This window comes from Platalea leucorodia (assembly GCF_965183815.1).
Source record: "Platalea leucorodia genome assembly, chromosome: 5".
NCBI lineage: Eukaryota > Metazoa > Chordata > Aves > Pelecaniformes > Threskiornithidae > Platalea > Platalea leucorodia.
Window position 1 is genome coordinate 24032725 of NC_138827.1, and position 22912 is coordinate 24055636.

General features: G+C 38.5%; 1 protein-coding gene across 1 annotated transcript in view; it reads right to left on the minus strand.

The window, feature by feature from the left end:
• PATJ (PATJ crumbs cell polarity complex component) overlaps positions 1–22912 on the minus strand; it is a 159897-nt gene that overhangs the window by 98956 nt on the left and 38029 nt on the right. The window contains exons 17-21 of the mRNA XM_082314335.1: positions 20648–20812; positions 18823–18951; positions 4372–4581; positions 3337–3456; positions 51–422 (exon numbers count right to left, since the gene is read on the minus strand). Coding sequence (XP_082170461.1) covers positions 51–422; positions 3337–3456; positions 4372–4581; positions 18823–18951; positions 20648–20812 — 996 coding nt within the window. The remainder of the gene's footprint in view (positions 1–50; positions 423–3336; positions 3457–4371; positions 4582–18822; positions 18952–20647; positions 20813–22912) is intronic.

The following is a 22912-nucleotide window of genomic DNA, read 5'->3' on the forward strand; positions in this document are numbered from 1 at the left end:
TGGGTCCCATGGTCAGGGTACAGCACTGAGACCAACACAGCATTCCTTACCATTTGATCTTTATTGAACGGATATTCCAGGGACTGTTTTGGACTTAAGTTAATACTGGATCTTAAGTCTTGTATTTCAGTAGTCTCAATTTGCTTTGCCCATTGTTCTGTATCAAGGTTCCTCTCTGAAGTTGCCTTCTGTCCACACAATGCATTGTATTTCAGGAAGTCTGAACTGTCTTCATACTCATCATCCACCAACATTTCCCGTTCTTCATCCATTTCTTCTGTTCTGGGTTTCAGAAACTCATGCATCTCCCAGGACTCCTTCTCATACTCATTGTCATTTTGAGAAAGCTGAAATGACCTTCCAAAGTCCAAACTTGGTTCATCAACAAGTTCTTCTTTAAAAGGTGTTTCATCTCTGAAACCCTGCATAAAACATTACAGGAATATAGATTTTACATTATGTTTCTTGCTAACTCTTTTAAAACTATGTTTTATGTTAGGCCCATATTAAAAGTACATCCTGATTTTTAAAGTGAAATTCTTCCACCTTTTGCATTTTCTAAAAGAAAATACACTCTCTGACTTATGATTTTAACACCAAAAGTAGACATTGCGTTTTTTTAAATGTAAAGAAATTTAAATTGCACAGCTTAGATATTGCTGCAGCCATTCAGAATAACCAATCTGGACTGAAGTTAGGGAATGAGAATTATTTAATAACACTAAAAAACCTACAGGAAAAAGTATATATAAATCTAGCTAAAGTATCTCTGTGCTTCAGACTTATCTGCTATCACTTTATGAATGCATGTACATTTCTTAAAATACTATCAGCTGAATTAAAAACAGCCTGAGTTTGCTTATGTAACAGTATCAGCAAAAAAACCCAAAACAAAACAAAAGCCATACTCGTTTGTCCCTCCCTTGGGTAATCCATACAATATTTTAACGTGAGGGAGAGGGGAAATGGATGACCCACATCCTCAAAAAAAAAAAAAAAAAAAAAAGACATAATTGACTGTTCATTATCTAATACCCTTACTGTTTGAAAGAGTGCTCAACTTTCTATTGAATTCAAACCACAGAGCAACAAACCAAAAAAAAAGCCCAAACAACAAAACCAAAAGAAAAAGGTATTAAAACCAACTCTGAAAGATCTCACTCTACAGTTCTTTTTCTGGGATTTGTTGCGTCCCTCCCCAATTTCCAGTACTGCATGCTTCTCCTAAACCAAATGGGTTGCTCATGGAGTAGACTGCACTCGTGTCTCTGAAATTTTACACCTTGCACCGCTACCAGAAAGCTTGCCACACACAGAAAGCTTTTCCTCTCTTTTCTTCAGGCCACCAAGTATGCCCAAACCCGATGTTCAAGGCACCAAAACCCCAAACACCAAAACCAATCTACAGATTCAGAGGTCCTCAATGAAAGTGTTTTTTCTTTCTGCTTCCTGCCCTTTCCCAGACTCCCCAAGGTACTTCACTATTACTGACCTTTAGTGTCAGAATCCTGTTTTGTTAGGTTTGTAACAAATGCAGAAGAAAAAAATCCAGACACTGTCAAAATATTCGCATAGTTCAAGTGAGAGGCAGGTGAGAAAACAAGGGACAGACAAGAGCATAAGGAAACAATGCAATAATACTAGCTAGCACAAAAGCAGAACATTAGCAATCTAGACATTAGCACATTTTTTCATAAGAATTAAATGTTCCTTTAATCTATTTGCCCTGCATACCTCAATCTCAAAAAATACCCAGTCTGAAGAGATACTAATTCTCTTCATCTTCATTTCATTTCACTTCACTTCTGCAGCATCATTCTCCAAACACCTCTTTAAGAGGCACCAACTTCATTGTTGTATAAAACAGTTGACTTAGCTCAGAACCACACCAGCAATTTGTATTACCATCTCCTGATACAGCAGTTAGGTATGTATAATCACAGACTACTGCACTGCAGTAGCAGACGCTACCAATGGAATAGGGAATACTGCAAACATGACAGTAAAGTCTACTATTGTAGCACATAAAATCTTCAAGTTCCCTTTTTTTTTTTTTTTTTAAAGTGACTTTGTCAGCACTATGCTAGTACGTAAGAGTGGAAGCCATCATGACACACCGCTCTTGGCTCTTACATGAGCAGGTAAGATAAATGGATGGAAATTTTGTACTACTGCTCTAAGCTACTATCAATGCTGTCATACATAAGGTAAAACAAAATACAAGCAAATACCTCTGCGTATATTTTGTACAAGCTGATCATTCCAGTTTCTATATTCAGCAGGACTTTAAGATAAAATACTTTATTAAAAATACTTAATAACGTTAGTTTTATTTAGGAAGCAGAAACAATCTGAGCTGGCAGAGAACTAATTGCTCTGCCAGAAACCCTTCCTATGCACTTGGAAAACAACAAACTCCATTTCACGTCATGAAAAACAGTAAATATCATGTCCAAGCTAATTTCTACATAGTATACCTACATCTACCCCGTAATATTGCTCCTTTTGGTGGTTCTATTATACCATTTCAACATTAAAAATATGTTTGTGTCCAGAGACAGGTAGACATGTTTAGCAACAAGAAAATCTAGAATTTATTTTTATTACTGTGTTGCAGTTCTGGATGATCCTTTATATATTGTCTTTTCTGGCCTAAAAAGAATGCATTTACCAACATGAATTAATAAAAATTTTGCAAAGCACTTGAGAAGAAATGAAAATTCAAAAATATCCACATCTCTCTCACTCTACACAGGTCCGTATTGTAATATTATCGCCTATCATCCCAGTATCTGAGTTTCTCACTATCTTTAGTGCCTCATCCTCCCACAATAAACAGAATTATTTCTCAGAAGATACGAAAGAGGAGAATTGAGGAAGAGAGTAAAGAAATCACTCAAGACCACATCGGAAGTCTATGAAGAAGAACCGGTTTCAAGCTTGCCTTAGACACTAGACTACTTTTTTGTTTTGCTTTATTATAATAAAAAGGTTCTGCTTCCATACCTTACTTTCTCAGCAAAGCTGAACCAACTACTTATGACTACTACTAACATAGCATTCCTATTTCATATCCAAGGTAACCCAAGGTATTTTAATGACATAGTAAATTTGATTAAGGCAGTCTGGGAACTGCACTGGTAAGTGCTATGCACATGCTTAGGGTTCACAATACAATTAGTATACAGTTAGCTGTTAGAGTCTTTTTCAGAGGGAATCCAGCCTGAAGTCTATCCAATACTTAAGCCTTATCTGAAGGACATACTATTTTTTTACTTTAAAATATCATTTCCTGTCCATATAAACTTAAGCTGAACCAAAAGAGTAACCAAATACCTGTGGTGCTTCAAGTATTATTGATAAATTAATATTATCTATTGGTTCTGGAGATCCAGGGCTGGTTTTAATGTTGCTGGAATCCACACTGTGCATGTTCTCCTCCTCTTTGTTTTCTCCCTAAGAAAGGCAATCAAAATGATGAGTCAGGAAAACAAACAAAAAAATTCCCACATTTTTCAATAAACTAAAAGGGAGAGGGAGACCCAGCCATTAGAAAAGAGATGGGGAAAAAGTTCCAGAATTATAAAAAAGGGAAGTCATAAACGGAGAAGATGAAGACAACAGCTTTTATTCTTTTAAGATATTAGTACAGATATAGTAAAAAATTAAGAGATGTGTAGGAAAGAAAGACAAATACAAGAATATGAACAATGAAATGTCACTTTTTAGAGAAGGAAAGAATATATTTAACAGCCTTCCTACATCCCCATTTCACCACTCCTCTACCACTTTGAATTACAAGCACTTTCTATTAGATGGTGCTTTGCTTTAATTAATTTTGCCTGGGTGCCCTTGATGAACAATACTGCAGTGTTCTCAAGTAAACTACTGTCTGTTCCAAAGCCCTGATTCTAGAAAAAGGAAATTCTACTTGAATTTACAGTCTTGACTTCAAACAGATTAAGTTTCTTTGATGTCAGTGGAGCTCAAGCAAGCACTTAGCAGTGTCTTAGAGTGAAATGGACTTCAGCACATATTTGCTGAATTGCTCAAACCATGTTACACCTATGCATAGGTCCGGTGCGCATAGGTTTGCCCAGACATGTCTTCTGATTCCATGTGGATGTTCTTTCAGGAGGAACTTGAGAACACTGGTTTTCCAGTCAGACCTTTTGGACATTGAGCTGCCTATTCGTCAGATAGCCAGAATTTCTAGACATGTCGAGGTGTACGCATAGCAACTTAGTGGCTTTCCACATGCATACATACTTCTATCTTGAATTCCACACACCCCCTCCCCCCACCAAATACAACAACCCAGTCTATACATGTCATAGAATCAAATAGAAAAAAGTTAAAATTGGTCCTTACCACCAAAGGCTTGCAGATTCCAAGAGAAACTGTACCTGGGGGCACAGATTTCAACACTTCCACTGCCTCCGCTAAAGTGGCGCTGTCCAAATATTTCTCATTTACAAACACCAAGCGGTCACCTGGTAAAAGCTGGCCCCCACGTTCAGCTACTCCGCCTGCCACCAAAGAGCTGATCACAATGGCTGTTCTTTTTGGATCTAAGGGATCCTGAGGGGGAGGGGGGAAAAAAAAAAAAAAAGGAAAAAAAAAAGTCAAAGCCCTAGAAAGATGATGTTTATTTTGAGTATGTAAAGACCACTTAAGCATGTTCAGCATCTAATGCTACAGAACTGAAGTTTGCTGAGACGTTCCAAAGGACTGTCTACTAATACTGCCAAAGCTTACAGTTTACTAAAAGAAAGGTTTGCAGTAGGAAGATATTCTGTCACTTGCTTAATCCATTAAGAAATTTTAAGATCTGAAAGCTGACTGATACCCTACCTTCCCTCTTCTTACATACACAGAAACGGCCAGGCTAACCTGCAAATATAAAAACAACACTGGCACTCTTCCACAAGCCTCTATCCAGCCTGTTACGTGCTAATGTTACATAAAAGAACCATTCTGCATGCCATTCAAGAGCTTCATAGCAGCAAAATTAATGTTAAAAGAAATCATTGCAAAGTTAGACATTTAATTAAAATATTACTAAATTAAAATTAAAAATCAAACCCAAAACATTCAAGAAATAGCAGTATACATTTGCTATATTACTGCAGCGTTCCTGCTTTGTCAAATCTGCATGACAACTTAGACATTTTCTCAACCCATGAAGCTTCCTTAACAGAGAATACAGGGGACAGCAACAGAAGAGTAACTAAGATTATTACTGAAGACAAGGAACACTACAGTTGTGTATACAGAGGAATGTGAAGTAGAAAATATTATACACATTGGAGAGGCTTTAAATTAATGCAAAGATATTAACTTCACTTAATTTTTTCCCAGTCTTATTAGCCTTTGCTAATGTCATGTATGATTTCTATCATGCATTCAGCCATTTAAAAATTCATCCTCAATGCAATGAAATGATCATAAGTTATTATAGAGTGGCAGAACGATACACAAAATATATTTATGGGGTTTTTTTGTTTGTTTGTTTCCTTGATTCTTTTTTTAAGATTAGAATTAGCCTTTCTACCCCTTGCTAAGGGCTCATAAAGTTCAGAAATGCTCCTTGTATGCACTGGGTCTTCAAATGCATAATCATGTACTATTTTTCCCTCAGGACTTGCATCTTATTCAGGGCATGGGAGGGATTAAAAAAAAGGGCAAAATTCAAATCACAAAGACCACCATGAATTCAGCACCTCAGTGTTAATTTGAAAACAGGAATGCTTTTTTAACTCTTTATTTTTATGTAACTATACATTGCTTTCCAAGGGAACATTTTTTTTAAGTTATGTGCAAACATATGAGGCAATGAATGTAATATCTGTAAATGGCTGAAATTAAAGAACTGAAATTAGAGTACAGCAGGAAGAGCCATGCTGAAGCTGAATTCAAGTAAATACATATTACTAATAATTCTCTCCTGTTCTACTGCTTAATCCTGCCATTTTATAATCTTCCCAAACACTGGGTATCCGCATTGTACAGAAGAGGCTTCCTTGCGAGTATCATGTCTTGATAATCAAGCCCAGCAACCTCCCTCTGCTGCACAAGGGTGTTCTGCCTACTGAACCTGTGCCAATACGCTTGGGCTGTCCGACTGTTTATGCTCAAACCTGCCTCACACAATGCCGAGGGGAAAGGATTTCATTTGTTTCAAATAGCAGGCTATCTGTGTTCTGCATACGCTTTGGAAATTTTTAGAAACTAAACAAACCCAAATGCAGGAAGTCCAGAAGAAGAATCCAAAGGATTCCAAGACGTAAAAAAAAAGAGGTTTTGCTTTAAGAGTGTTGAAGTTTGAAAAGGTAAAGTTACTGCTGCCCTTTGTGTAGTGAGTCAGCTTTGCCTGCCCTTGCCGACAACACCACGTGCCTAACCATCCTGATGACAGCTGACCACAGAACAAACACTCCGTTTGACACAGACTTTTGAGATGTTTTTAAATTTGGGGTTTGCTCCAATGCAAAATAAAAATAACCTTTTGGACTTCTTTGCAAAACCAGGACAGTGTTGAGACAGCCATTTTCGAGCAAGTAAGGCACTGTTCACATTAGGAAGGCTTTGCTAATAGAACTAAACCAGCAAGTTTTCCTATCATGGGCTCATCTTGCCACAGCAAGCAAGGTTTATGCTGGTTCCCTAAATGGGTGAATGCTCTGTCAGCAAAACTACACCTTTGCTGACACAACAGCTTTTATACTATGACTTTTGCTGGCTTAGCTGTATTGATAAAAAACGAACAAAACAAAACCAGCACTCTTCCTTACTGATGCAGATAAGCTGACAAAAATTTGCAAGTGAATGACTGGCCCAGTAATTATGGTGCTGTGGGAGAACCAGGTTCAAATCCCTGTTCTGTCTGATCCAAAGCTGTTCTTTTTTGGGTTCCAGATCAGAACCACTTAAGTAGGACATGGGAATCTCACCATTAGCTTCTCCTATGCAGATATTCAAGATCATCGGCCTAACTACCACATTTCTGATGAGAAACAGTCCTCTTTCAACTTAAGTTTTCACTGCAATAAAAAAATTTTGGCTTCAATAAATCATCATGTATTGCTAAGAGATAATTTAGCTGAAAAACTGTTCCAACCAGCTCTAATCTTCATGCAGAAATGAACACAGAGTTCCTGCAAACACACACAGTTCCTATGCAGTAAAGTTTTGAGAACAACACGGTTATCCTTGCTACTTTTCAACATGCATGAGCGTAAGCCATGTATTGGAATTGCTTCAGGAAGAGCAGCAGCAATCTTAAAAAAGGGCCCATATTAAAACCCATTGATCAGGCAAATACAAAACAGGGGTTATAATTACACTGCTGTTTTCAAGCAGAGGGAGCTATTGTACAGGAAGAGCAATATGAACTACACAGTGACAGGGCTAAGCCAGTAACACAAGCAGTGCCGTAAAACCCTGAGTGTTTGCTACCAGCAACTGTGAATCGCAATGTGATTGCCATGAGGAATGCAACAAAAGCTGCATGTGAAGACACAGACCTACTAAATTTCAAGGTGTAATCATTAATACATATTCTCTAGAATTTAACACAAAGGTGATTGCAACAGTGGATTGCACCATGCTTTTCTTACCAAAACAAAAGGAACAATGTTTTTTGGAAACCCTGCCTTACGATTTACACTCAAACCCAAACGCACCATAAAGAACACCACCTGCTAAAACAAGAGAGCAAGCAGTGAATTCACATTCACATCTTGTAAATGGTGAGTGCAACTGGACAGCGTAGGCTGTTGTCTTGTTTTTGAAAGAAAGCAGTGCTAGCAGCAGGCTGAACAACAGATTCTTACCGTCTATACTAACTGCAAAAACCAAGTTCACTCCCACAGTGCCCTGATGGACTTCGGGGCCACCTGCCTGTTAACAGACCAGCTAGAGCCATTCGAGGTTAAAAAACAGCACTAACTGCGACCGCACGTCTCCCCTAAGGCCCTTGATTCATTTTACATGGCTCACATTAAGCCAGATAATAGTGATTTTTAGTCACTAGCAGTCAGGGCTGGATGTCAGTCTCTGCTTTAAAGTAAAAGGCTCCTTTACTTGGATAGAGTTTACAGGCTGGGAAGAAACCCCCTCCCCAAACCCAGAGCTAAGATGTTGCTGTAATGGTATTCGGCTAGAATACAGAAGTGACTCAACTTCAAGAAATTATCCTTCCACATGACTTTGCATTACAGCAGAGGGAGTGTGCACAGGACAGCCCCATGCAATTTGGTCATCCTACAAGAGGCATGAACTGGGCTTGGTACATTTAAAGAGGAACTTTTAATTCCAGTTTACTGAAGGATTCCTTTACACAAATGAATCATATTTGAACAATAGGAAAGGAATTGGACGGCAAAGTAAGGCTACCAGTAGACAAAACCTCTTAACTCACAAGCACTCACAAATTCTTTTTTTAAAAAAGAATCACATGTAAAAGTTTGCCACTCATGTAAAAGATGAAAGTTGACCACTGCCATGCACCAGCAGCAGCCCAGGATGCTGGCCTCCAGGTAACCCTTTGAGGAACTAGTATGTTTTAGCTGTTGTCTTTTCCTTTGTGCTCGAGCCAGCCACAGAGTATATGAACTTGTTTAAAATAGTCACAATTTATTCATACTTAGCACACCATATATTTAACTATGTTGAACCATAGGTTTTCCCTTCCCCCCTACTGCTCCTCATCAAAATCCACAAATGTTTCCTGGAGTCCAGGTGTCAAATTTTTCTTCTTATTTTCAGAGCCTCATTTGTTCTGGATTCATTTAGCAATGCAAAGAGTCAAGCAGAGGCCACTGCAATTGCTGCCTCTGGGATCCCTGGATTCGGAACAGTATGAAATCTCTTAAAAACCTGAGCTCTGCTAAAATGTTAAGAGTCCCAGGAGCGCTAAGTTAACAGAGTCCTATGTGCAATGCTGCTGGAGCACGTAACTTTATTGTGGCTTCAAGCGAGGGATTCGAACTTGCATTGGGCACCAAAGATTCACACTCAGTTGGCTATCAGAGGTCCTTAGAACACAAATCTGGAAATACAACCAATACAGCTTACCTCTGTCCATCACACTGGAAAATTAAAATGATAACAACCGACTGACTCTTTCCCAGCCTTTACCAAAAATGTGAGGTTTCTGCAGCAGCCAAGAGAGGGCACTCCAGGCCAGCCCAGCTCCCGCACTACCGCCGGCGTTTCATGCTCCGGCAAGTCCATCCCCATCTGTCCAGCCGCCAGCCCCGGCGGAGCCCTGGCTGTGCGCAGAGGATGGGGAGCAGCCTCTCCTATGCAGTAGACCGTAGCTGTAACGCGATTGGATGGAAGCAGCTACCACGTTTTCTGGGGTTTTGTTTATGTTTTCCTTTTTTAAAGGCTCATATGAAAATGTAAGACAAAGCTGCGGGTGACTGACATTTACTGTGCAAAGTCACTCTCACTTAGTTACAGGCTATATTAGTTTTGGCATCACTTAAGATCTAAATTCAGCTAGCTTGACTTCCTAGAATATTTTAGCTTTCTTCAAGCAACAAACTGCCTGCTGCCACAAAAACACTCCTCTGAAAAGACACATCAAAAATAGCATGGCAAAGGATCCCAAAAGAAACAGTTTGAAACTTTTTTTCCTGTACCAATTTTGATTTATCTGAACAATTTTACAAGTGCCAATTTGTATACTGCAGGTTTTTGCGAGAGAGCCAAAACAAACACATGTTAGAGCTCAGAGGTCAGAGCAACCCAGCTTCATTACATTTTGCATGGGACCACTTCCAGGTCTAACATACATATCCATATTTAAAACTCTTCAGTTTGCAAGTGAATAAGACACCAGACTGAGAGACTCTTAAACACAACACTGTAGCATACTGTACAAGGAACATACACGCTTCAACAATTAAAAGGACCAAATGCATTTTACGTTCGTATCACTGTTACGTAGAACAAAGGCAGAACTGCGCATGAATTCATTTATGTGTATGCTCGGTGTTGTAAAGTTACTAAAAATACTCATCCATGCCCCATTGCCTTTGCAGAGCCACCCTCCACATACACACCAACAATGCCAACTGGATGCAAGAGTCAAGAATGATAAACAACCTGCAGCCTTTTCAAAGGCACTAAGTACTTCCCGACAGAAGGAGAAGAGAGGAAAAGCCATCTGTGAGTGAGGTCCGATTCCCTCCTTAAGGTGGCCTCAATTTAGGATTGAGACTAAAGGTCCAAACCTTCTGTTCATTCACTCCAATATATTTAAAGGAGTTGGCTGTAGGAACTGCCAAAGGTTCTCTAAAGCCTGAAAAAACATCCCTGAGAAAGTGCTCAACTAGTTTTTGTTAGATCCGCTGCATGGGCAATCAGACTGAAATTCAAAGTGTTTAAGACTTGTTTCTGCCTTTTCCACTCTTATTAGATGGCAGTCAGCAGGACTACTTAGGAAGAAGACTACGCAACACACAGCCTCTGGCTGTACCAAGGAAATAAACTACAGGCTGATGGGCTAAAGTAATACAAACTTAAAAACAGAACAGTATTCAAGAAGGAACACTGAACTTTTCTGTGATGTAAGGCAAAGCACTGGAAATAAAACATAAGTATTTATTGATCTGCAGTAAGGGAATAAAGCAATGAATTTCAGAAGCCCTAGTGTGCAGCCAGCATTAATCAAAACTTCTGTTGTGGGAAGTGCCAGCAAAGAAACAGGAATTCACAGAGAGAGAAAAAAATATAAACAAAACATACAGAGCCGCACCCAAATGAGGAGAGAGAACGGCAAAATAAGAGTAGGTGGCACAATGGGTTTCCCACACCGGGCTTTCATCATCTGCGATCTGAAATCATATCAGTCTTCTACAGCAAGAATGAACACGGTGGCCAGCAATTACTCAAATCCGCGTAGGTCTGGCAGAGCTGGCAAGCACTACGCAGTCAATGTTCATCTGCTGTGGAAGAGGGATATGCAGCAGATAGTTGGGACGAAAAGTGCCTCCAGGAAATGATCAAAAGAAAAAGATCTTACACGCTACTGCTATTCTCAAACAAAAAGATCAAAGATAGGCACTGACTATGGTAGTTTTGAAAGTGTCGCTGTGCAGTGGACTCAGGTGCATGTCACTATCTTTTAATTTACCAAACTTCTCAATCAACCTAAGGTTTCATCCACCTTTCATATTTGCTCTCAACAGAGCTAAAGTCACAGGGATTACATTCATTAGACTCTCTTAATATCTTATACTTTCAGACTTTCCAGCTCCAGAAAAACCACACTGAATGCTGACTACAGGAAAAAGCCACAGAGATAAGAAAAAAAACCCTGAACTCATAAGGAAATGGAGGAAAGCCACTGTGCGATGAGATAAAGAAGGGATAGAGATGTGTGGGAATAAAGAAAAAACACAGATGAGCCAAGGGAAAAAAGTATAAATGGTATCACCCACACAACCTACGCTCAGTGATCTTAACGCACGTTCTGGGTTTGATCAGTTTTCAGATTCAAATAATCCGTGAACTAAAAATCCACCGAGACAGCCCAGCAGGCACTTCCACCAGTTAGGCGTGCTGGCCTCAACACTCTTAACAGTCTGTGGAAGCGCAGTATGTGTTTTCACACAAACCAGAGCTCTCCTCTGCGTGGAGAGCTTGCATCATAAACAGCAAACACATGAATTACAGAAGATTTGCTACAGAAAAAGCTGCAAAAGAAGAGTGGGGAGACAGGACAGGCTGTTTTTTTGCAACAAGTATCTGCAAACAGTGGCTTGGCCCAAAGAAAACTTGGAACAACATGGATGGTGGAGAAGACAAAAAGGTTGCAGGGAATTTTAAAGCTACTGCAAAACACAGTGAAAACAGATAGAAAAACCTCCAAGTGCAACAGTACTATTTGCATTTGGGGAGCAGCATCTTCCAGAAGGGTGAGGTATGAGGTAAGAAAACAGAATACCTCATAACTTCCATGAGTTTTCAGAATTCTTCATGCTTATCCATCAGCACCAACATATACCTCAAATCTCATCGGTTCAGTACAACAGATTTGGAGCTGTCTGGGTTGAGCTTTTATATGCCCATTGCTCCACGGTCTCCACATGCTCACTGAAAGAGTAGCGCAGCTTTTAGATAAGCAGCACTCAGTTGCACAGTTTCCTCTAGTCTCATCTACATTATCTTACCCTTGCCGAGATTTGCCAAGTGTTTAACAGAAAATCTAGCTACAGTTTTGTCCCTTTAAATTCTCGCCTTCTCTTACAGGCAGAAGACATCTGTGGAATAATAATGAATTTCTTTGGTTTGGGGTTTTTTGTTTTTATTAAAAGCTATTCTTCCTAGCAGGAAATGAAAAAGAACAACCAGATTGTAGAATTTGGGGGAACAGGGAAACCATTTCTAAAGGTTAATAATAATACTGCTTAGCATTTATTTCAAGGATATGCGACAAACCAAAGAAAAACAGATGTTCTCAGTAATGCTCCAGTTTCTCTGCAAACTCAGGTATTGTCCAGAGCACCGGCTGTTGCAGCTCACAGAAGACAGGGGGGCTGCCCCTAGGATATGCCACTCCACTCTGTACATGAGATTCCTTCCTAACTTCTCACTTAAAGAGTGAGACTGATGACCCCCCCCAACCCCAGCGTCAGGGCATACCCAAGCCCTAACATAGCTTCCTGCATCCGAGTTCTCCAGCTTCTCTACCTCAGCAAGCGATTCCTGTGTATCTGTCTGTATCTCATGCTGAGATACACAGTCTCTTTGATTTCTTATTAAAGTGGTTTCTGGCCTCCCAATGCTTTTAGTACTTCTGCACTGAGGTTTTGGAAACCACTAATCGTGAACACCCTAGAAACTTTACCAGGAATGTGCTCAATTGCATTCACCAGCTCTTCAGTCCTGAAAAGTAGTATTAAGCTGAACTCCAAGAGAATTTTTCAAAAAGCTACATTGAATTCAATTCATGGCACACTATTAAGAATTATTTTACAAATGAAACAGCTTAATATGATTTAAAGGATGCAGAACTTTCCCATAGGGGGAGAGAAGCAAATCCTCCGTGAGATGAGTACCAACACAGTTGGTACTGAGACTTACAGAACTTTGATGTTAATGAATGTGGATGGGTTGTAGGGATGGGAGAAAAGCTGCCTTTATCAGTTTTCCCAGTACCAAGCTGATAGCCATTGTAAAACTGCTTTTTAATACAGCTGTGCAGCTTTTGCCAGTAAGCCACAGGTTTCCATCACATGATCAGGTGAAAATGTGCTTAACAAGGACGTGAATATGCTTCTTTGTTCATAACAAACTTATCACAAGACAGGCAAAGCTCAAATTATCACAAGAGGGCAAACGTTTAGCCAGCAACATGTCAAAGCATTCCAGCCCACATCTCACTGTTGAACAGTCCAAAAAAGAAAAAAAAATAATCTAGTTGAATACCACCTTCTACAAATAAGTAGTCAGTTTGCTTTTTTGTAACTCTACATCTGGAGCCTGTTTGTTTGGGGCATAAAGAAAAGAGGAAAGGTATTTGGAGACACTTAAATTGCTTCACTTCCTGCCGTGAATGACTATGCAGCGATTCTGTTATAAAAAAGAAAACAATTGTTTCCCATGCTCCCTGGGAGAAGGACAAAACATAACCTGCTGAATGTGCAGCAAAAAAGAGACTTCAACAGTAAGAAAAAACTGCTAATGATAATGAAGATATGTCCAGGAATAAGGCAGCTGTGAAGCCCCTATTGCTAGACTACAGTAAGAACCCCTTAGCACTGGCCCAGGCTGGTGAAGGCAGGCACACTTTGTGCTGTTTCAGGTCTGGCTAACATGACGATCACACAGTGCCGATATGCCTGTTACTGCTTCCATGGATGGGTAGATATTTACACATCAGCACGGACCACCTGGAACAGGTGAGCCTGTGAGCTCCTACAGCCCGACAGGTCTATAGGGCAGCTGGGTACTGTGCAAAAGCAGCCGGGCACTCGGGACTTACCTTCAAGCACAGATGGAGAGAAACAGCATCTCACAGGCATGCCTAAGAGCTATGTAAAATGTCAACCCTCTCTATTCCAACCCTCACCCCCTCCAGTTTCACTCACTTTAAAACAGCTGCTTTAAAATACTCTGACTTCAAAGCATGGTAAATTAAGCTCCACATAAAGTCCATTCAGCTTTTTCTTTAATTTGATAAAAGCTCATCAGACCATTCAAGTTACCTTCTGGTCAATACTGCCTCAAGAAATCTGCAATTCAGCTACCTGTGCTTTTTCCAATATTTCTGTAAAACATTACGGACAGAATCTGTCTTTGGTAAACACCATTTCAGGGCCACTCAGAGTACCTTTTGTACTATTGTGATCTCTTCTTTTTCTCTAGAAGTCTTCATCTTGTGTGATTTTTCTTTCCTCTTGCTGTAATGCCCTGGGATCACTCTCACTTTTATACAGCATTTCTCCTCTATTTTAACCTAATGATATACTATGCCCTCTTCCATTTTAATTTCTTTCTAAGATAAAGGATTGGCCTCAGTAACAATGGCTTAGCTCTTGACTTGCTGGATAGGAGGTTTAGCTTCAGGCTAGACAAAGTTACTGTTAAGCTAGATACTTTCACATCTATTGACAAAGACCAATAAATACGCTTACCATAGCCCCTTGCATCACAGATGATCCCAAAACACTCTACAAACAGTGTACTGGGTCCCTCATTCACCATCAAAACATACTTGCCGCTAACTGTGCCAGCAACACTACATAAAAGTTAGTTAAGAGGTGAAAGAGAGAGCAACTTCTCCAAGTGAAATTACAAGGAAATCAAGGGAGGTAGAGTATATTACTTCACGGAGAAGTTGGCCAGAAGACTGAACAGCACACCTTTTTAATGGCCAAAAGGGGGGCAGGGTCCCTGTTCAAGGTAGAATCACCAGCAATGCAACGCTGCTCCTCAGGTCTCTTCTGAGCACAATGTGTTATCAGCTGAAGAAAGCACACCGCACACAGAGCCTATCGGCATTGCTGCTGCTGCCTCTCCTGCAGGCTTTTCATCTAAGCATTATCAAGAAAAAGCAATGGCTAGCCTAGGAGCTTTGACAAGATCCCAACACAGTGGTGACAAGAGAAAAATACACAAAGATTTCATTTTACGACCTCTTCAATGTTTCTTATTTAAATAAGCCATGACACTGGGATAAAAAAAAATTCCAGTGAAACTGATCATTTCAAGAATACACAGGATCAGCCTCCCCATTCACCTCCCCTCTCACCAAGTATTGACCTCACTAGCAGAGCAGCAGTCTCAAAGATTTTAGATTTCCTATCCTATTACCACATAATTACAAATTAGGACATTCAGCAAAGGGGAAAAAAGAGTTTTTTTATACATAGCGATCATGGGAAGCTGAACAATATCCTATATAAATACAGTCCTCTTACAGCAAAGAGGGTAAGTCTACTTTATTTCTCTAATGGTATCCCAAAGTTTTAGGAACATGTGTACAGGCCTTCCAAGAGGACCTTATTAAAAAAAGCAGGCAGCTCTGGTTTAAGCATTTAAATCCCTACAGACAGACAAAAGAAAACACAGGACAAAGTAGAAATACTATTGATTATGCATAATTGGTATAATTAATTTGTAATTAGTTCATTAAAATATATAGGCATTGGAATTATGCTTGTACATTTCTGGGAATATCCTGCAAGTCACTTGGGATATGCTTATCATTTATTTGATAAATGAAACATTATTAGAAAGACAGCCCATTAAAAATTAATATACCAGAGTAATAATTTCTCGATCTCAGCATTCAGTTTTCTACGTACTCAGATTCCTATTCTACCTCACAAAGAGTTTTTATTGATACTGTTTTTCAGAGCGTGACTTGTGAAGCACAGCATTTTAGACAACTGAGGCACAATATCCTTTATGCCAAGTATGTAGTCAGTTTTGAGAAAACAAAATGACAAATACTATAAATTGTATACCATGAGAGTATTCAGCACCACATCTAATTCTACAATCAAAATTAAGATGGAAAGGTAAAAAGCCTTGTGCTTCAAAACAAATACCGAACATGAATGGAAAGCACTAGGAAGAAACTTCCACAGCACTGTAAGCAGCCTGGTCTCTAATTGCTTAGCATTCTTCCACTTCTGCAGCGCATCTGGCACCGCTCACTATCATAAATGAACACGCCTGTATGAGCAGGATTTCAGGGGTTCTTAAATACTGCAGATAACAGTCACCAGTCTCTCTACAAGAAGCGACTGAAATAGGCTGGTATACACTGGTACTGCAGTAGCATTTCAAAGATGTTATCATACCTTGATGTGAGGGGAAAGTAAGATGGAATAATAGTACATCACCATTTTTTTCCTGTAATGTTACTTCATTATTCGTACTGATCTTTCTGAAGTCCTACCGATATTTCTGAAGTGCCATTTCAACCACAGCTACAGAAATAATTTGATCTTAAAAACCCAGAATACAGTCACATCACCTCCAGGTTGGGTACCTAACACCAAAGTTTCCTTAAACTTCTCTAACGGATAGAGAGAATCAGTCCTTATGTGTGTAATTATGAGCACCACGAATAGGCCCTCTGCCCAGAATCACCTCTTAAAAAGTATTCTCCTCCCCACCCTACCTCCATCAACACTAATGGGAGCCTAGAAAGTTTGGTCTCTCACTGATGCACTGATCCATGAAGCTAGGCCATGTGAATAGCCACCTTCATTTAAAAAACAAAAAAAAAATCTTAAAAAAAAAATCATATGATTACTCAAAAAGAGCAAAATCAACAGTGGATATATAGTACAAGTAGTGTCATTTGCCATTATAAGGCTTGAATCTTTTCTTGCAAAACGAAGAGTATGTGCCAAAAAAAAAAACCACTTTTATTTTTTAAAGAAGGGTAAAATTGCAAAAAGAAGTGTAGAAAACAGAGTTAGGTCTCCAGGTCCTTTAAGCCACAATTAAACACTTCACTGTAATTTTGTGCTTCTCAGCAAATCTGCTTTAAGAATTCTGAACAGTCTCCCAGGAACCACATACTTTATTTTTCCCCGCCTCCAATCTAGCATGGACAATTATTTATTTTCTTTGCCCTGCACTCAAGAATGTAATGGATGTATTTACATAAACACACACACAGTCATAGATATCTCTATATAAAAATTAATCTGCAGATGATGAAAAGTGTAAAAGATCTAAGAGGCAAATCCCAAACAAAAGAGCATACTTTATACATAAATATCTTGAAATTATAAAGATCTGAGATTAAGTGGTTTACCACTCATTTAGAATTGATTAGAATGTATTTAAATTTAGCTGAAAGTACCACAACATTGCTCATGTATTTGCATCTGCGAATAAGTAAATAAAAAGCCTGTTATTAAAGCCTTCATTAATTCTGATTATATGAGAACTTAAAAGCAAATCTGTGTATTACTGCTCTGTAAAGACTCCTAGCAACTCTACAGTAAAGCTGGCACTGCAACACAACATGTGTCAGCGAAAATGACTAACAGGATCTATTTTCAGTAATCTTAAATCACACTGGTAAAATATAGAATTAATGGTTTTGCATAATACTTCAAATATTTTTTATTCTAATTCATTCCCAATTCATGCCTTATTGTATTAAAAAGTGACTTTTATATCACTTGACATTTATGCACAACAATTGAACACATTTTATTAAACTACAATGTTTAGGCAGTATTCAGATGTGATGTGTATATTATTATGAAAAGCAATCCAGCTATTTTATTTCCTTATAAATATGATGTCTAGAGGTTTAAAAATATATCACGTTGACTAGAAACATGAAGAACATTTCATTCTGACTACAGGTTTTGACAGTTTCTATAGATTTAATTGAAGGCAATATTTTTGAAAGAAGAATTAATTAATTTTAGTAGAATTTTTCCCCAATTAAAGATTTGGCTGTTGATTTCTAGGAAGTTTAACAATTAAGTATATATCTACCCCAAAATGGTTCTTCTTGGAGAAATCAAGTTTTAATCTATGAATGACTTCTGAAAGTCAACTTCCCCCCTGCCCTGAAAATTCTACCTGTATCTCTGGCATACTGGTTTAATAGTTTAAGCAGAGAAGCGTAACTGAAAAATTATTAATTAGGTTCTTCAATCTCTATTCTGATACTAATAAATTAAATAAACGTATTAAAGCAAATTTGTGTTTACAGAAACTTAAGTTTGCAACACCAATTCACCTGTCAGCCCTGATGTTCCCTTTTGAATGTGAAGGACAGTCCTGGTAAAGCTACCTCTGGAAAATCTACTTTTCATGACTTGATTCAAAGCTTGAGTGAATCTTTCCATGACTTGGGTGGGACCACAGATCGCAAACCAGCACAGGTCTATACTCCATTTATAAATGAAAGGTGATTTGGGGCAGTGAGGGGAGAAAAAGCAAAAGACTCATTAAATTTGGTACATAGGAAATTATGTTGCACTACCTAAGAAAGTTTGCTTGCCACTCTCATAGTTGAAAAGTCATTCCAAGTTAAAACAAAATAAAACAAAAACCAACCTCCCCCCAACATTTAGCCATTAAACTCAGAGTTATGAGGTGGAGTTTGATTAAAGATTTTGCACTTTATCACGTCCGATAATCAGCCCTGTTTAGAACAAGCGCTACGCTATACTTTATAGAGTTGGCCTCAAAATAAATTACTTTTCCCTACACCGTTTCTAGGCACAAGTCCACTAATCAACATCACAGAACATTTTAAGGCACCATACAAGACAAAGGATCAAAGGAATTTTTAGTATTTAGTTATACAGAAAAGTATACCTGATAGTCCAAAATGCTGAATCCTAAACCATTTCTGTCTTTCTCCAGTTCAATAACCTTCACATCAGGAGACCATAATGCTAATTCTCCTTCTTCCTCCTCAGCATTAATGTCTTCCTCGGGTTTCACCTGAAAAATAAAAGCTCTAGTTCAAATACTATTCTCTCAGTTCTTTACAAACACTATTCCTTCAATATTTTGATTATTAATGGCTCGTACATGCCCTAAAACATGACCTTTTATGGAATTACAACGTCATTGAACATTATGCATCCAGTTTTCTCCAGCTTGCTGCCTTGGATACTCCCCTGGGACTATGCCTACATATTTTGAGCATTGGAGCCAAACCTGGCATATAAATACCCATGCATTAGTCAGATTCGTTGTTATAATATTACTAACCTGTTACATGTTGATGAACTTCAGCTGTCCCATTAGATGCATAAAGGAAAAATAAAGATCTTCGCATAAAAGATTTAACCACAGACAGCGAATAGAAAGACCAGACAATCAGGCACATCTGATACTTGTGGCATTAAATGTGCAAACAAAAAATTCTTATATTGTAACTATACAAATAGTATCTAATTTGAAAAAGCAGTTTCTTTCACAATTTTTGTGCTAAGGTATAAAAGAAACAGGTATAGTTACCCAATTTTGTTGGGTAAGGACAGCTTCATAAATAAATCTTCCAAAAAGGCATCTTTTGTTGTCTAACTCAAAATGCATGTGTTAACATTACTGCTATTTTATCAATACAATCTTTATAAAATATCGATGTATGATGTCCCAAGAAAAATATTAAAATCTTGTACCATTAACTTCACACTGATTTAACTTTATTTCTTTGAACAAATATGCCTATTACACAGAACACTGCCATGAGGCAAAAGGAAGAAGTTTTTCTTTCACACATTCTTTCTTGATACTTTCAACAAAAGAAAGCAGAAATATTGCGAGATTGCTCTAAGGAGAAGGCAAACTCTGTTCACTCAATATCACCTTATGGCAAAGATGTGCAACTGACAGGATGCACATGGAAAATGTTCAGTAAAATGCAACATCAAAAAACACAGTAGAACAAGTTCTACTGCAACAGAAAGGGCCTTTTACAAAAAAGCATAATACTGTACACCTTATTCTTCCATGAAACATCCATATTTCTTGTTTAACTCTCCACCTTAGAGGAAATTAGAGCAGAAAAATATAAGAAAAGATGAGAAATCAAGGTGTAAATACTTTTTATAAATAGGAACAACCATTACAAGTGTCAAGCTTTAGTTTGAGACTTTAAAGCTTCTGCAATGGAAAGAAACATTAAGTTTCATTTTTTTCCAGTTCTATATAAACCTACTCAGAACATGGAAGTAATCAGCTAATACTGGCAAGGATGGGATTTAGTATAATTCAGAGCTCTCACTCACCTATTAAGTGTATGAATGATGAATGGGATGTACATAGTTAGCGTGCTAGCTCGGTGATTTACGTACCTTGTATTTATAGTACAATGAAGTTTCTCATGACCGACCTGTATAAACTGTAGTAAAAGTACCAGTGTTGCAAACATGAACTATCTTTCACTGAAACACCAGCTGTCCTTTATGAGCCCAAAGTGAATGGCAAAGGCAGCTTTATATGACAATTTAATACAAAACTGCCACGTATAACTATATATTTTAGGAAATTATATTTAAGACTGAAAAATGGTCTGGATCAAAAAACAGAAACACTGTCTTTAGAAAGCTAAATCACTTTCTCAGAAATATATGCACTTTTTCAAAAAGTTACTGTCCTTTTACACAACTGAATGACATGAGAAGTCTACCTTTTGTTCTGGAGGGGAAACTCCCACGGTGGGTTCATCCACAAGAGACTCACTGCCATCATCAAAAAGTCGCCGACAGCAAACCAGTGTAAATGGGGGTGGTACTTCTTTTAGAAAAGTGATTGCCTCACGGCGTGATTTTCCATATAGTTGAACTCCATTTACCTACACAGAAGGGGAAACACACATCCACACTAAGATAATTAAAAGGATATCAACCAGATTCTTTTATTAATTTTTTTGTGTACATGTCTTTCCCCAGCTGAATGTGAAAGTCTAATTTCACCGAGGGATTCTGGCAAAGCTTGCATAGTTTTATTAATGTACGCTTCTAAAGTATACATGCATTATTGTAAGACTTAAGCTTCATCTGCAAGTTCTTGTGACTACTGACTGCTACATCATGTCTCTGCTCTCTTCAGCTTCCTCTAATCTGTTTTCTGCTCACTACTTTTCCTAGCCTAAATCTTTCCTAGCATCCTTTCATTCTCAACTGTTTCTTTGTTGGGAATTTTTTTTTTAGCATTAGGCTTATGTGTTTGAATTTAAAAAGATAAAAAATTGATTTTCCAAAATATTTTAAGAAAACACAGATTTTGAGCTCTAATCAAAAACCTGAAGTCAGAACTAGCACAACCTTGTGAGTTGTTTAAAATGAACAAAATGGTTTAAACTAAAATAGATCCTACAGAAAACATGCAAGAATGTTTATATAGTGAAAAAGAAACCAATTACAGTAAGCAATTAATCAGAAAACCCTGACAAGGGTCAAAGCTTACGATCCCATAAGCTTTAGATCCTGAGTGAGAACAGAAGACCATAAGGCCATTGTTAAGGGATGTTTTAAACCACAGACTTAAAAGAAGGCATAGATAGATAGACAGACAGACAGATAGATAATAATGCTGCTTTAAAAATGGAATACTGCAGTTGTACTTCCTCAGGAAAATAAAAACTACAGTGATTCATCCTCTTTTATGTATTTTATAACCTGCAATATCATGAGGGTACATCTATTTGCACCATAGTGGTACCCTTAAATATGAGGAAAGCAGAACGTCAGTAGGTGTCATAGATGTGAACATCATCTATGTTGACGAGCAGTGCAGCCCCAAAAGAGCAAGGGTTTAACCCGATTAGCGCTATGGACTCAATCCCAACACCTCTTGTGTTTCAGGGATTTCTTTCAGGCTACCTCAAGTCTGCTTTCATGACCAAATGTCCAAAGTCACGGCAGTGCAACCACTGATTTAGGAATCCAGTGCACATCATCCAAGTCCACTCCACAACATGAACCAAAGCACAGTAAGTGGGGATAATTGAAGATTCTCTTCAATACTTCACTCCATACCCAAGCTGCAATGCTAATGTAGATGCACCCACATTTGATCCTAGAAAATATAGCACATAAACATACAACATACCAGTACACACCTCTGTACGTGTGTACTTGAGGTAAAGCCTCTCCATATACTTCCCGGATCTCGTTGTTCTTTAGAAGGACTCAATCTTGTGCAAGACTACACAGCAATCTCACTTTAGCCACCATTTTCTTCCTGATCACCTCTATTTTTCCCCACTTTTTCCTTTGTGCTTTTTGCAGTGTAAATATAGCTTATGCTGCTGGGAAACAGAGAGTTCCTCTCACACTATAAGCCAGCCAAGGAGAAAAATTCAGAGTGGTGTAACTGGCCTCCGATGTGGTAAGACGAACTGCTATGGGTTTTTTCTGTAAGAATTACAGCAACTGCTGAGCTATCAGGCTAATCCATTAGTTAATTATTTAAGCAGAAGTATCTACGCGTAAGGATTTTTTAATGCATTGAGAGCGGCAGTGTGGTGGAAAGTTACCAGCACTTCTCAGTGTACTGTGATTGATGGAGAAGAGCTGCCGCGCACTCCCAAGCAGACTTGGGGACTCCCATTTCTCCTCTTGCAGCTGCCAGAAATCAGCCTCTAAACACGCAAGGTGCCCAACACCCCATTCATTCCCCACACCACTCTAGTTAGTCGTGCCATCAAATAGGAAAGAGTGAATTTTTTTAACAAAACTAGAAGGACACAAGGAAGCAATTTACTCCTAAAAAGGAACACAATGAAATTAGCTAAAATTGGGGGGGAGGGGGGGGAAATACCATGCTTTCTATCGTAATTCAAACACATCATTAAAAATAATCAACATTCAACCTCACTATATATTAAAAAACATTCCTTGCTGATCACATTTTAATCCCAACTGTATCAGGCCCAGGTAGAGCTGCTTGT